The 13,681-nt window shown below is 35.9% G+C and overlaps 2 protein-coding genes across 2 annotated transcripts in view; one reads left to right on the forward strand and one right to left on the reverse strand.

Annotated features, from left to right (window-relative positions):
* Nucleotides 1-1,402, reverse strand: part of LOC121729957 (amidophosphoribosyltransferase-like) — a 31,207-nt gene extending 29,805 nt beyond the window's left edge. The window contains exon 1 of the mRNA XM_042118718.1: nt 1,258-1,402. The gene's annotated coding sequence lies outside the window, so the exon portion shown is untranslated. The remainder of the gene's footprint in view (nt 1-1,257) is intronic.
* A 2,334-nt stretch (nt 1,403-3,736) lies between these two features.
* On the forward strand, nt 3,737-11,589 carry LOC121729263 (multifunctional protein ADE2). Its single transcript, XM_042117721.1, has 8 exons — nt 3,737-3,889; nt 8,264-8,467; nt 9,340-9,597; nt 9,785-9,910; nt 10,000-10,085; nt 10,172-10,340; nt 10,571-10,788; nt 11,286-11,589. The coding sequence occupies exons 1-8, from the start codon at nt 3,871-3,873 to the stop codon at nt 11,475-11,477; spliced, it is 1,272 nt and encodes a 423-aa protein (XP_041973655.1). The 5' UTR covers nt 3,737-3,870; the 3' UTR covers nt 11,478-11,589.
* The last annotated feature ends 2,092 nt before the right edge of the window (nt 11,590-13,681 follow it).

A 13,681-nucleotide genomic window follows, 5' to 3' on the forward strand; every position in this document is an offset into this window, starting at 1 on the left:
TTGCAAACAGACCAAACCACAATAATTTAAAAGTATTTTTAATTTTTATGTTTGGAATGCTTGTGCAACGCCTGGAAGTAACACACTCCCATACAACAAACATGATATTTTTTGACATATTTTGCTTGAAATTCTGTAGATGTACTGCTCTGACATCATGTCATGTTAGGTATGTGCAGGGGCGTAGCTATCGCCGTATATGCCGTATCAATTATACGGGACCCCGATGCCAAAGGAGCCCCCAAAATGAGCAAAAATTAATAATAACTCCCCATTTCTTAATGGTAATATAGGTAACTTTACCTTGGGGCCCCTAAACAAATTTTTAAATGGGGCCTCGGCAAGGCATACTACGCTCCTGACATTGTGTTAATAGTCTGTGTACCAAAAATAGAAAAAAGTAAGTACATAATAAGTTCATCTTGGGCCATGGTGTAAGAAGTGAAAATGAAAAAATATAATAATTGCTTACAAGAAGTTTAACTGAATATTTTTCTATGAGGCATTATGAGGCAAAAATTCTGTTGGATCAGACAGGAAAAATATATGATTTTTCATAAAAAAAATTTATGGTCTTACTTTAATTTTTGCAAAAATGAATTCTTGACTTCGGAGCACATGGACCATTTTAACAATATTATTACAGGTTTTCAGAACTTGAATTTATTCAAAGTACACTGAATATTGTAACCCACCATGATATTTTTGCATATTAAAAATTTTATCAGCAAAATTATTTTTATACAAGTACCGTAATCCATGAACCATTGAATGGCAAATTAGTTGTATGGCCAATTGTGGATCTGCTAATTGGTACAAAAAATGTTTTAGCTTCTTGTACAGTTTTTTAGTTAAGATAAACTGGTTCAGCACGAAGCTATGTTACTACTGCAGGAATATCTTTAGCCGTATAGATACACTAGAATATTTAAATATTTACTCAAAATTAACCTGAACTTATTACATTATTCTTTATCAGTATAAGTAATAGTTTGTTCAAGGCAAATTATGATATAAAATACTCCTTAACTAGGTTCTTGTTTTATAGGCTAATTTTAATACATGGATGCTTCATGCTGTATAAAGCACCATGTGGATTTGCCAAACATAACCATTGCAATTATCTTTGAGACCACAGTAATCAGCCAAAGTTTAAACAGTATTTCTGTATCAAGCCTCACTGAATTTGCACGAAGGGCTATCAATATTCAATCAGCTGTTACTCGAATCCATCAAAAATAAAGTTACTAAACTTACCAAGGATGAAGTTCACAACAAACAAAAAGTAAATACAAAAAGCGGTGTTATTTCTCGCCGTAGTGCAATGTAGCGACAAGAATCAAGAAATAATTGAAAGCTGCTTCATTATTCGATTTTGAATTGAAAGAACTCTGCGCGTGCGACGAGTATAGACCACGAGTGAGTGAAATAGATATACGTATACGGTATAGTGCGATTGTAGCTCTTGATGCTTTAACGTCGTTAATACGTCTGATAATATTGGATGATGTTAATTATTATTATCGAACGCGATTGTTTTTGGGTTCCGTACCCAAAGGGCAAAGGGTAAAAACGGGACCCTATTACTAAGACTTCGATGTCTGTCCGTCTGTCTGTGTGTCTCAAGGCTGTAACTCAAGAACCGCTATAGCTAGTCTTCTAAAATTTTCACATATTGTGTATATCTGTTGCCGCTATAACAACAAATACTAAAAACAAAATAAATTTAATATTTTAGGTGGGCTCCCATACAACAAACGTGATTTTTTTGCTATTTTTGGCTCGATATCAACAACAGCAATACATACAGTCTGTCAAAAAAGTCATGAAATTAAAAAGTGGCAACATCGTAGTATCATCGCTTTCAAATCAATCTAAGAAAAAAGGGATGACACTACGATGTTGCCACTTTTTAATTTCATGACTTTTTGACAGACTGTAGGCACTTGAAATATTCATGAAATACTTAGTTTTATTAGTACTTTAATAACTTGTAATAAAATTAAAATAAATGAAATAAGTAAGGGGCGCTCCCATCCAAAAAATTACAATTTTCAGCCTATGTTTGCTCTATTGTGGTACGGAATCCTTCGTGCGCGAATTCAACTCGCACTTGGCCGATTTTTATTAATTATCAAACAATAACCCTCTTACAAATAAAAATTAAACATCTATAGGAATTAGATACCTTCTGGTTGTCTTTGTCTGAAATATGGAAAAGTTTTGATTTTTGAAACAAAGTTCCTTATCGAGCGTACGGCGTAAAGGGCTAGACAGAACTATATTTGACCTCGACACCTTTTTATTAGTGCATGGTACTTGGTAGGGGCAAAGTCAACCTCGCCTCGAAGAAGCTTGGTGTTCTGAACAGGGTGAGACAATTCTTTAGTCCGTACCAGCGCCTACAACTCTACAAGGCGCAGGTTCAGCCACATATGGAATATTGTTCTCATCTCTGGGCAGGGGCTCTGGATCGTATCCAACGAAAAGCCGCTCAAATTGTTGACTGCCATAGTGTTTCAAACAGCTTGGACCCCTTGGAATTATGCCGAGATGTAGCTTCACTCTGCATCCTCTATCGGTTGTATGATGTTGCGAGTGTCCATGGGCGACGGTAGTTGCTTTCCATCAGGCGACCCGTTTGCTCGTTTGTCCCCCTTATTTCATAAAAAACTAGATGGCGTTTTTTGAGAATCAACCGACGCGTTGTTAGTATTCCTGGGCGTCAATAGATGGCGTTTTTTTTTTAAATAATTTTATACTATGTATATAGTCCGTGAGCCCGGTCCGAAAATGCCTACGTCACGTGACATCAATATAAAATGTATGGCACACGGTCGGAAAATATATGCCAAGCGAGGATCAGACGACTTTCGCATCTGAAATTGGCCGGAAGTCGGAGAAATCCCCTCACTTCCGGTCACATTTTTGGTGTCTATTTACGTCACGTGACATCAACGTGAAACATATGGCAGCATATAGCCCTATAGTTGTAGAGTAGGGAAACATAAGTCTGTCAATTTTAAAATGGCCGGAAGTACTTGACAGACGGCGTCAAAGTTGGTTCTTGGGTACCCTTTTTTACGTCACGTGACATCTTGATGAATTCTTTTTTAAATGTTTTGAAATAAATAAATAATGTCTTAAAGAATAAATGAGGCTGCCAAGCCAGATCTGGCCGGAAGTCCCATAAAAGTGATTTTCAAACTGCTCGTGAATTATGAGAAAATCGCATGATTAAACAACATGACCGTTATTCGAGGCTTAATATTGAGATAGGCACTTCCGTTTCCAGTCTACTTTTAATGATTTTACCGCCTAGTACCGTCACATCCGGGTTGAATCAGCTCCTCCCGCCATTACCAGGTGCTTCCAAACGAGGTGGGGAGCGAAGAAGTTTCCCATCTTTAATCATTGCGTCGAAAAACACCAGGCAGAAATAAAAAGTTAAGCCTTGAATAAGGTAAGCAGTTTAATAAGCGTTTTATTGTAAGGTAAAATCCTGCTATTAACACCTCTCAAGTTTTATTATTTGTAAAGGAGTCTTTCTCAGTTCTCACAAAGTGTTTTCAATTTTCATTAACATTTCATTGGTCAACCAGTTCCAGGTTTAGCGGAACATGAATATTTCTGTCAAAGATAGCCGAAGCCGAAACGAAATCATAGCTAGATACTCTTTTTTTACGTAACTATCAATGTGACACAAGCGTTGTATATCTACACCTTATCAACAGTTGTCAAAAGTCAAGCAATTGCGTGTGTTGAAAAGCACGTGGTCATATAACCGAGAAGATACAAACTTTGTGAAGTCTTGTTTCGTAAATTGCCTAGCTAGCTTGTACCGGCAATCCGCAATACATTTTAAATAAAATGGCTCTCCCTAAAGAAGGTAAGTGTTTTCACTTTCATAATCCGACTCATTTATGACGTTACGAACTTGCTGCGTTTTCATTTCAATTCGGACGTATTGAAATTTGCCGGTTAACACTAGACAGTAGACACTAAATATAAACACGCACTACAAAAGTACAACGTACGAGGATGTTTGTTTACGACCTTGTAAGTTGTACCTCTAATAAATTGTTAAATTGACTATCCACACTAGACGGAGGCAAATAGAATAAGTACAAGTTTTATATTAATGTTTTTTACATGTTTGACCTAGTTTTTAATATTTTTTTTTATATATTAAAAAGAAAATATTTCGTAATTTATTTACTTCTCTAACTATATTTTTATATTTTTACATTTTTCTTAATCTTGACAGACTTTACTTGGATTGACTGTTTTTGATGTTTTCCCGAAACATTTTTATTTTATTTTCTTAAGATTTTAGTAAGAAATTGTGATCTTTAACAATACAATTAATATTCAAATATCGTATCATCTCTTAAAAAATAAGAAAAAATGTACTTTTAACAAAATCTACGAAGGTTAATACTATGTCAATGTATGTCGGTCTAATGTCCTTGTCTCTCATGTTTTTTTAGGCCAGACAAAGACAAGCAGCTAAAATGGTCACATTTAGCAATTCCTCTCAATCAATTCAGCAAATGAATTGCCAAAACTGTCAAACTGCCAAATGCCAAATCAGTACAAAAATACAGAAATGAATTGCAAGCAGAGTTGCATTTTGCGATTTTAGAAAAATGAATCATTGATTGTTATTCCGTTTTCTTCTAGACGTTGAAGAACACACCGCAGGTGTTGGCGATGTTCAAAAATAAATAAAATAAAAATAAAAAATGTTTTACTTCTGAGTAGAATTATTATGATTCATATCATGATTCTTCAAAGCGACCATTTTAGCCCCGCTGATCTTGGATAATTATTCGCTGTGTCAACGGCACTATATTTGTAAGCATAGTTTATGATTAACCTGTAAGCACCATATTTAGCTTTGCCTACTTTATGATACTCTAGACTAGAGTCTAGATATCGCAATGTTTAATGAATTTTATTTATTGTATTGTTATTAAAATTGAATAAGTTAATTTCATATTATTGTTATAATTTTATAGTAAATGTTGATAATTGCATGTTTATCTGATTCTTTGTTATTTTTTATTGAAATAATGGAGACTTGGGAAGTCCGGACGGCTGTGAGGTCACGGAATGGGTCAAGCGGAAGACCGGCGTTGGATACCTGCTCGGTGTGCCAACACTGCCGAGCTTGGTCCAATTTGCGGCTGATTTGTTTAGGAATTTTATTGTCATTATTTTGTTTTAATATTATCATAATTTAAGTTATTTTTTATTGTATCTTAGTGTAATAGTAAGTAATAGCTGCAAATAAATCATTATTCATTCATTCATTCATTCATTCAATGTACGCCCGTTTTAGGGTTTCGTACCCAAAGGGAAAAACGCGATCCTATTTCTAAGACTTCGTTGTCTGAATGTCTGTCTCCAGGTTGTATGCAAGAACCGCTATAGCGAGACAGCTAAAAATTTTACAGATTATTTATTTCTATTGCCAATATATCAACAAATATAAAAAACAAAATAAAAATATTGAAGGAGGCTCCCATACAGAAAACGCATTTTTTGCCTATTTTTGCTCTACAATGAATATTTCTTGCGCAAGTCCTACTCCCACTTGGTCGGTTTGTGTTAACTTTTGTTTACAAAACTGGGCTACCTTTTTCCATTGTTTAACCCATAACGCAGCTGCTCATCATGATAATATTATAAAGGATGCATGGCCAAAAATCTTTTTTTTGGTCCAGTTGTCTAAGAATTGTGCATAAAGACGATTGACACCACCATTGTGGTCACAACATCACGGCACAGACACAATAGATTTTCAATTATTGTTATGCGTCAACCGGCTGCCGCTTGGGGATTGATGGGTTAAATGTTAAAAACAAGGAGAGATTATGTGGATCGAAGATTCTGGAGCAGCTAGTATTTTCTTAAAATAATGCTTTTAAATACACTACGATGACAACAATGGACGGCCGACAGTGTTTGCCAAGGTGGATCTCCATATCTATACTAATATTATAAATGCGAAAGTATCTCTGTCTGTCTGTCTGTCTGTCTGTCTGTCTGTCTGTCTCGCTTTCACGCCAAAACTACTGAACCGATTGCAATGAAATTTTGTACACAGTTATTCTAGAGTCTGAGAAAGGACATAGGCTACATTTTGATGTGGGAAAATATCTTATTTCCATGAAAATATCGATGAAAATTACTTCGCATTGCGCGTGGCCAGCGCTCATCCCGGGGGTCCTGGGTTCGAGTCCCGCAGGCGGAACAAAAAGTTTTCAATGTTCCTGGGTCTTGGATGTGTATTAAAATAAAATTTCAAAAATCTTAAATATATTTTATGTATAATATTATAAAAAATCCAGAAATATATCGACGCGATGCAATGAACATTTTAGTTCTAATACGATTCAACAGATGGCGCTTTTTTTTACTTCGTTGGAACATAGAACTAATCATACTTATTAGTTATTATATTATTTTAATATGATAAATGCGAAAGTATCTCTGTCTGTCTGTCTGTCTGTCTGTCTGTCTGTCTCGCTTTCACGCCAAAACTACTGAACCGATTGCAATGAAATTTTGTACACAGTTATTCTAGAGTCTGAGAAAGGACATAGGCTACATTTTGATGTGGGAAAATATCTTATTTCCATGAAAATATCGATGAAAATTACTTCGCATTGCGCGTGGCCAGCGCTCATCCCGGGGGTCCTGGGTTCGAGTCCCGCAGGCGGAACAAAAAGTTTTCAATGTTCCTGGGTCTTGGATGTGTATTAAAATAAAATTTCAAAAATCTTAAATATATTTTATGTATAATAATATAAAAAATCCAGAAATATATCGACGCGATGCAATGAACATTTTAGTTCTAATACGATTCAACAGATGGCGCTTTTTTTTACTTCGTTGGAACATAGAACTAATCATACTTATTAGTTAGGTATTATGTTTTTGTTTATAGTTTTTAATACGTTAGAATATTATGTTTAATAATATTATCACTTGCTATAATAATAATCAATCTATCTTATCTTATAGAACTCCTACTGCATTTCTAAGGAGTTCGAGTGTGTTGTGTTGGCCTATATTCCATCCAGAAAATATATCAATGCAATCAACATTTTAATTTTAATATATGAAAACAGATGGCGCTTTAATTTTTACTTCATTATTATAACAGAACTAATCATACCTACTTTATTATATATTATTGTTTTTATTCATAACTAGCTGTTGCCCGCGACTTCGTCCGCGTGGACTTTAGTTTATAGCGCGCGGTGTCAACAAAATTTGTGTCAAATTTAAAAACTTTTTAAAACCCTGGTAAGTGGTACCCCTCTTAGGGCCGCGCTACACCGGAATGGCAGCGCTGAAAGTGCTCGCCTCGCCGCTGCCATTCCGGTGTAGCGCGGCCCTTAATTAATCAAAATACCCAAAAACAGCTGTGCAGTATGCACATAATCTGTACTAATATTATGAATGCGAAAGTATCTCTGTCTGTCTGTCTGTCTGTCAGTCTCGCTTTCACGCCAAACGCCAAAACTACCGAACCGATTGTAATGAAATTTTGTATACTGATAGTCTAAAGCCTGAGAAAGGACATAGGCTACTTTTTTACTGGAAAAAAGGGAAGTAAGGGTCGTAAATTTGTTAAAAAAATTCATAATAGATGGCGCCGTGCGTCTTCTACATCGCGCTGACGCTTGCTCAAAAGTCTTTCTATAAGAGGTGGTATCATCTTACATTTAAGTCTCGATTTTTTTCGATTGTTATATCTATTCTACGGTATTAAATAACTCAGTACTTTATCTGTGCAGTGACGTAACCTTAAGACCAAATTTCACCAACGACTGTTAAAGTTAATGCTCGAATTAGTATCACGTTAGCTGTTTTGTTTTTCATATGAATGAAAGAGAAGACAGGATATTTTAACAAGCTGTAACACTAACAGACGTTGGTGAAATTGGGGCTAAACCTATCAATGATAAATAGTTTATGGGTAAAGTTGTGTAATTGGGGGGCTAAATAAGCTTTAAAATTTGGCATAATATATAAAGTTTAACATACAAAAATGAAGTACTTATTGTTTGCACACTGCACAGCTGTATTGATTTAAGGGGTACCGGGGTTTTTTTTATAAAAGCTTTTGACACCAATTTTGTTGACATCGCGCGCTTTAAACTGAAGTCCACGCGGACGAAGTCGCGGGCAACAGCTAGTATTATTATATATACAATTCTACTTAGTAATAAGGGTTTTTCTATTTCAGTTGTGGGTTTCAAGCTGGGCAGTCTCCTCATTGAGGGCAAAACGAAACAAGTCTTCGACTTACCAGATGTCCCTGGACACTGCCTGTTGCTCAACAAAGATAGAATCACCGCTGGCGATGGCGTCAAGGCCCACGATATGGAAGGCAAAGCGGCTATTTCTAACCAAACCAACGCTAAAGTCTTCGAAATCCTTAAAGCAGCTGGTAAGTATTATAAGCATAAGGACTTTTAGAAAACCTGTTGAACTTAACTTAGTTATTGATATCTTTAAGTACAAGTAGTAAGGTTTATGACTTATAAAAAAACAGTAAAATCTGCAAAACACTTGAGTATCTTCAAAGAGCTTGAATTTGTTATTTAAGATATCTATTAGGGATCATCCTAAAATAACGTCACACTATTTTCATGATTTTAGAAGCCTTTAGGTATGACATAGTACAAACTTTATGGATGGCCCCTTGTCCCTTGATACAAAAATAGTTTCCCCACGTTACGTTTAACTATCATGAAATCCGTAAAATTATTTTTATAAGGTGAAGTACTTGGTTGCACTATAATGGTTATGATTATAGTGCAACCAACTTGGTTGCACTATTATAAGTGATAACTGATTATCACTTATCACATAACTTTACATTATTGTGTTTACGGGTTTTAATTGTTTCAATTATTATTGTATTATCATATTTTGAATGATTCTCCTCTAGTTAAGTCCGAACGATGTTGTTTTATTAACGCTTGACCTCTAGGAAAATAACGAGTCTTATCATGTTTACATATTTATTACGAAATATAAACTATATATGGGATCATAGATATTATCAACAGAATAGCAAATATATTTTGATCATAAGTGGCATTGACCTTTGTCGATCAATAATAATCAACTAGCGATAAAGTCGGAATCAGCCAGCAACAAACTTTGTTTAGAATAATACAATAAGTAATAAAAAGGTGTGCAATTATTATCAGAAATGAAATATGTTGCCTTATTCTACATAATCTTATTACCTTATAAAGTTGCACTAGAAGCTATGGGAATGCTCTTCTCTCCAATATCTCATCCCAATTTCAGGTATCAAAACCGCCTTTGTGAAAATCGCTTCACCGACCGCATTCATTTCGAAGAAATGTGATATGGTTCCAATTGAATGGGTCACAAGGCGTCTAGCTACTGGATCCTTCTTGAAGCGTAACCCAGGAGTTCCCGAGGGATTCCGCTTCACGCCACCCAAGCAGGAGACCTTCTTCAAGGATGACGCCAACCATGACCCACAGTGGTCTGAGGAACAGATCGTGTCTGCCAACTTCAAGTTCAACAATATCGTTATTGGTACGCTTTAAGGACGAACTTAAAAATCGAATCGATTTAAATAAATTTGCAAAAAAAATTAAAAAGTCATTATCATCACTATTTACATTTTACACAACAAAAATCTTTAGGTTATAAATAAATCGTTTTCGAATATATTTTTTTTATCTTTTGTCAACGATCTAAATTATTACTAAAACTGTTGTAGGTCAAGACGAAGTCGACTTCATGAGAAAGACAACAATTCTGGTCTTCGAAGTGTTGGAAAAGGCATGGGCACTCCGCGACTGCGCTCTAATTGACATGAAGATTGAGTTTGGTGTTGATGCTGATGGTAAGGAAATTAATAGGACATTCGCTGAAATAACAAACTGTATACTTTTATTTGCGTGGAAGTGATAAAAATCGTTTTTCTATTTTCAGGTAACATTTTGGTGGCTGACGTTATTGACTCAGACTCTTGGAGGCTCTGGCCATCAGGCGACAAAAGGTTGATGGTAGACAAACAGGTTCGTACCTTTTATATATCAGACATGTTAAACTTAATTGACATAATGAACTACGCCCATAATTACTAAAATTGTAAAAAATACAGGTCTACAGAAACCTTACCAATGTCACATCGGCCGATCTCGATAAAGTCAAGCGCAACTTTGCGTGGGTAAAGGACCAATTAGACCACTTGAAACCAACGATTCACCACAAAGTCGTAATTTTCATGGGATCGCCAGCAGACCAGGAACATTGTCAAAAAATCGCTAAAGGTGAGTTTCCGAAAATCTATGAAAATATTATATGTAATATTAATTATATGAACGAAAATATACGTATAAGTCGTGCTCATGAGTCATGACAAGTATAAATTAACAAAACGCATTTTTCGCACTTTACGCTGAAAATAAATTTTGCGCTGTTTGTCTTTCATAATCAGTGCTTAGCTTATTTTACAAAAAATTATAATTAATTATTATATTATTTTTTATTTATGTTTTAGCCGGCCGTGAGCTCGGTTTGGACGTAGACCTACGTGTAACGTCAGCGCACAAGGCAACAGAGGAGACACTGCGCATCATGCAGCAGTACGAAGACACGCATGGTGCGCTCGTGTTCATCGCCGTGGCCGGTCGCTCCAACGGCCTCGGGCCGGTACTGTCTGGCAACACCTCATACCCCGTCATCAACTGCCCACCACCCTCTGATAAACTTGTACAGGTATTCAGTCAATAAAAATATTTATGAAATAAGGGGGCAAACGAGCAAACGGGTCACCTGATGGAAAGCAACATCCGTCGCCCATGGACACTCGCACCATCAGAAGAGGTGCAAGTGCGTTGCCGGCCTTTTAAGAGGGAATAGGGTAATAGGAGAGGGAAGGGAATAGGGGAGGACAGGGAAGGGAATAGGGTAGGGGATTGGGCCTCCGGTAAACTCACTCACTCGGCGAAACACAGCGCAAGCGCTGTTTCACGCCGGTTTTCTGTGAGAACGTGGTATTTCTCCGGTCGAGCCGGCCCATTCGTGCCGAAGCATGGCGGCTCTCCCACGTATAAGTATTTTCAAGACGTATTTTCAAAATTTCAATTTTTTTTAATAATTTAGATTTACTGGCAATTACTGAACATGACATGGTTTACTGCAACCTTATGCAACGAAATGCCTGGAAGGCTATACCAGGAAAAGCTTTTCTAAAAAATTAAAATATTTTTTAGGACATCTGGTCATCCCTGTCAGTACCATCAGGACTTGGATGTGCGACAGTCATATACCCTGACAGCGCCGCACTTATGGCGGCGCAAATCATCGGCCTCCAAGACTACCTCGTGTGGGGAAGACTCCGCGCTAGACAGATCGAAATGGCAGCAGCTCTGAGAGTAGCCGATAAGAAAATTAGGAATCTTTAATTTTTTATCACCAATGTTTATTGCCTAAGTTTAGGGCCTTAAAGGTCTATTGCATTCCATGTTATGTCTAATCTGTTATTATTATTATTATTATTATCATCAATAAACTTAATATTATACTTAAGGCGGGGATTAATCTCAATCCAAAACGATAACCTTGCACACAACCGAAGACCAAGCGAATACGCATCGCAATAGGATTCATTTTAGCTTAGCATAAAACTGTAGTAATATGGGCGGATCTTCTTTATTTTTCATGTTTTTTTAAATATCTTTGGAAATAAACATTAAGAAACAAAATTGTTCGGTTAAAGAGACTTTAATATAGATTTACTAACAATTTATTCGAATAAAATGTATAATTATCCTAGTTAATACTTATATTTCGATGAAATAGATTTTTATCGGAGGTGAGTTTGTAAATTAATTACAGCCAAAGTATTACGTTTTATTAAAATGTTTATGGTTTAAGGTATTTTAAATATTGTGCTTTATATCTCATATTTTTTAACACTTCGTTATTATATTGGAACTAGGTAAACCGGGAGTCACGGAATAACAAATTGGAGTTTATCCTCGCCTTAAGTTAATATTATTTTGGATTATTGTCTTTTTATTTTTAACAATAACGCATAATTGTAGCTTTAAAGTAACCTAGCTTTAGATAAGATGTGAATAGCTAAAGCAACATACACAATGGGCCAACGCATAGATCCAACATTAGTTTCATAGGTCAATGGATTGTCATTTGGGCTTGGGCCAACGTGTAGCGTACAGAATGTCGCTCAAACTTATGACCAGTAAGCCTCTACACGTTGGCTCAATGCGCTGGCTCAGTGAGTTAACCCAATGTGTTAGAGCGGGTTTAAAAATTAACGTGAAATCCGTGCGTGACTCGTGAGATCGCTAGATCATGTAGCCGTTAGTGGACCTCTAGTTTTATTGTGCAATATGATATGACCTTCTAGGGTTGATATTGAAAGCGCCTGCCTTTCAATCTGATTGTGAAATAAATTGTTCAATAATATTGTTTAGTGATATTGCATATTAAAATTGATCGTCTAGAGGCCCACTAACTGTAAAACGCAATCATGATATCAGAAATGTAGAGTCTGGCCAACGAAAGCTAGTCGATGGTTTGCGGTTGCACGATTTCATGATCTTGATACTTGGTCATAATTATTATTTTATACTCTTGTGATCTTTTAATTTTTTATACTAGACATGTTATTTATTTTAATAAATGGTATTTTTATTGAAAATCTTCACGAAGATTCGGATGAGAAACAGGAAAGTTTCCACCATACCATTGTGACCTAATTACCCATCGAATATTCTACTCTCTCGTTAATACCGATTAGACAAAAACACAAATAAAACACAATTATTTTACGTGCACTTTTTCCACTATATTCATTTATTATTATTACAAATTTTAGCTAAAAACACGACCGGTTTCGAAACAATTCTACTAGGCTTAGTTAGCAATATATTTTCTAAGTCTGTATAGGCTATAATTTATGTTAGACTTTTCTTTTATAGGTGCATAATTTTTTGCACATTGGAGTAATATAATATCTAGCATCAGCAGAAAATGATCTAAATCTTTTTTTCCTACTACATTATGTGATACCATATAAATAATTTTTAAATTTGCCGCGGTTCGCTTGGTTCAGCTTTCGTTGGCCAGACTATACTATCAGAGAAGTTGATTCCTAGGCAGAAAGGGGACCTACGTAGTTTGGTCGCGTAACGCGTTACGTCAAACAAGCCAGACATGAGACAGACCACAATAAATTTATAGTTCGACAAGGCTTTTTATGAACGTGGCGAGAAAAGGAACTAACGCTCCTATCATACAAAAACGTCATTTTTGACAGTTCTCCTTTACCAGCAGCGCCCATTGACACATTCATGGTAGTAGTCATTTAATTGTCAAGCTGTAACATTATAACATGACATGATCCGACCAAATGACGTTGGTCTGTCAACTGTCTAGGAATCAATTTCCTCGATGGTACAATTAATACTAACCAAATAATAACTTGAGAGGTGTCAAAGGACACCCGAATGGAACGAAGTTATTTTGTTCAAAAAACCTCATAACATATTATACACTCAAAAAATATTATAAATACGCTGTCTATTGACGCCCAGGAATACTAACAACGCGTCGGTTTAATCTCAACAAAAAAACACCATTA

Source organism: Aricia agestis, chromosome 8, assembly GCF_905147365.1.
Source record: "Aricia agestis chromosome 8, ilAriAges1.1, whole genome shotgun sequence".
NCBI lineage: Eukaryota > Metazoa > Arthropoda > Insecta > Lepidoptera > Lycaenidae > Aricia > Aricia agestis.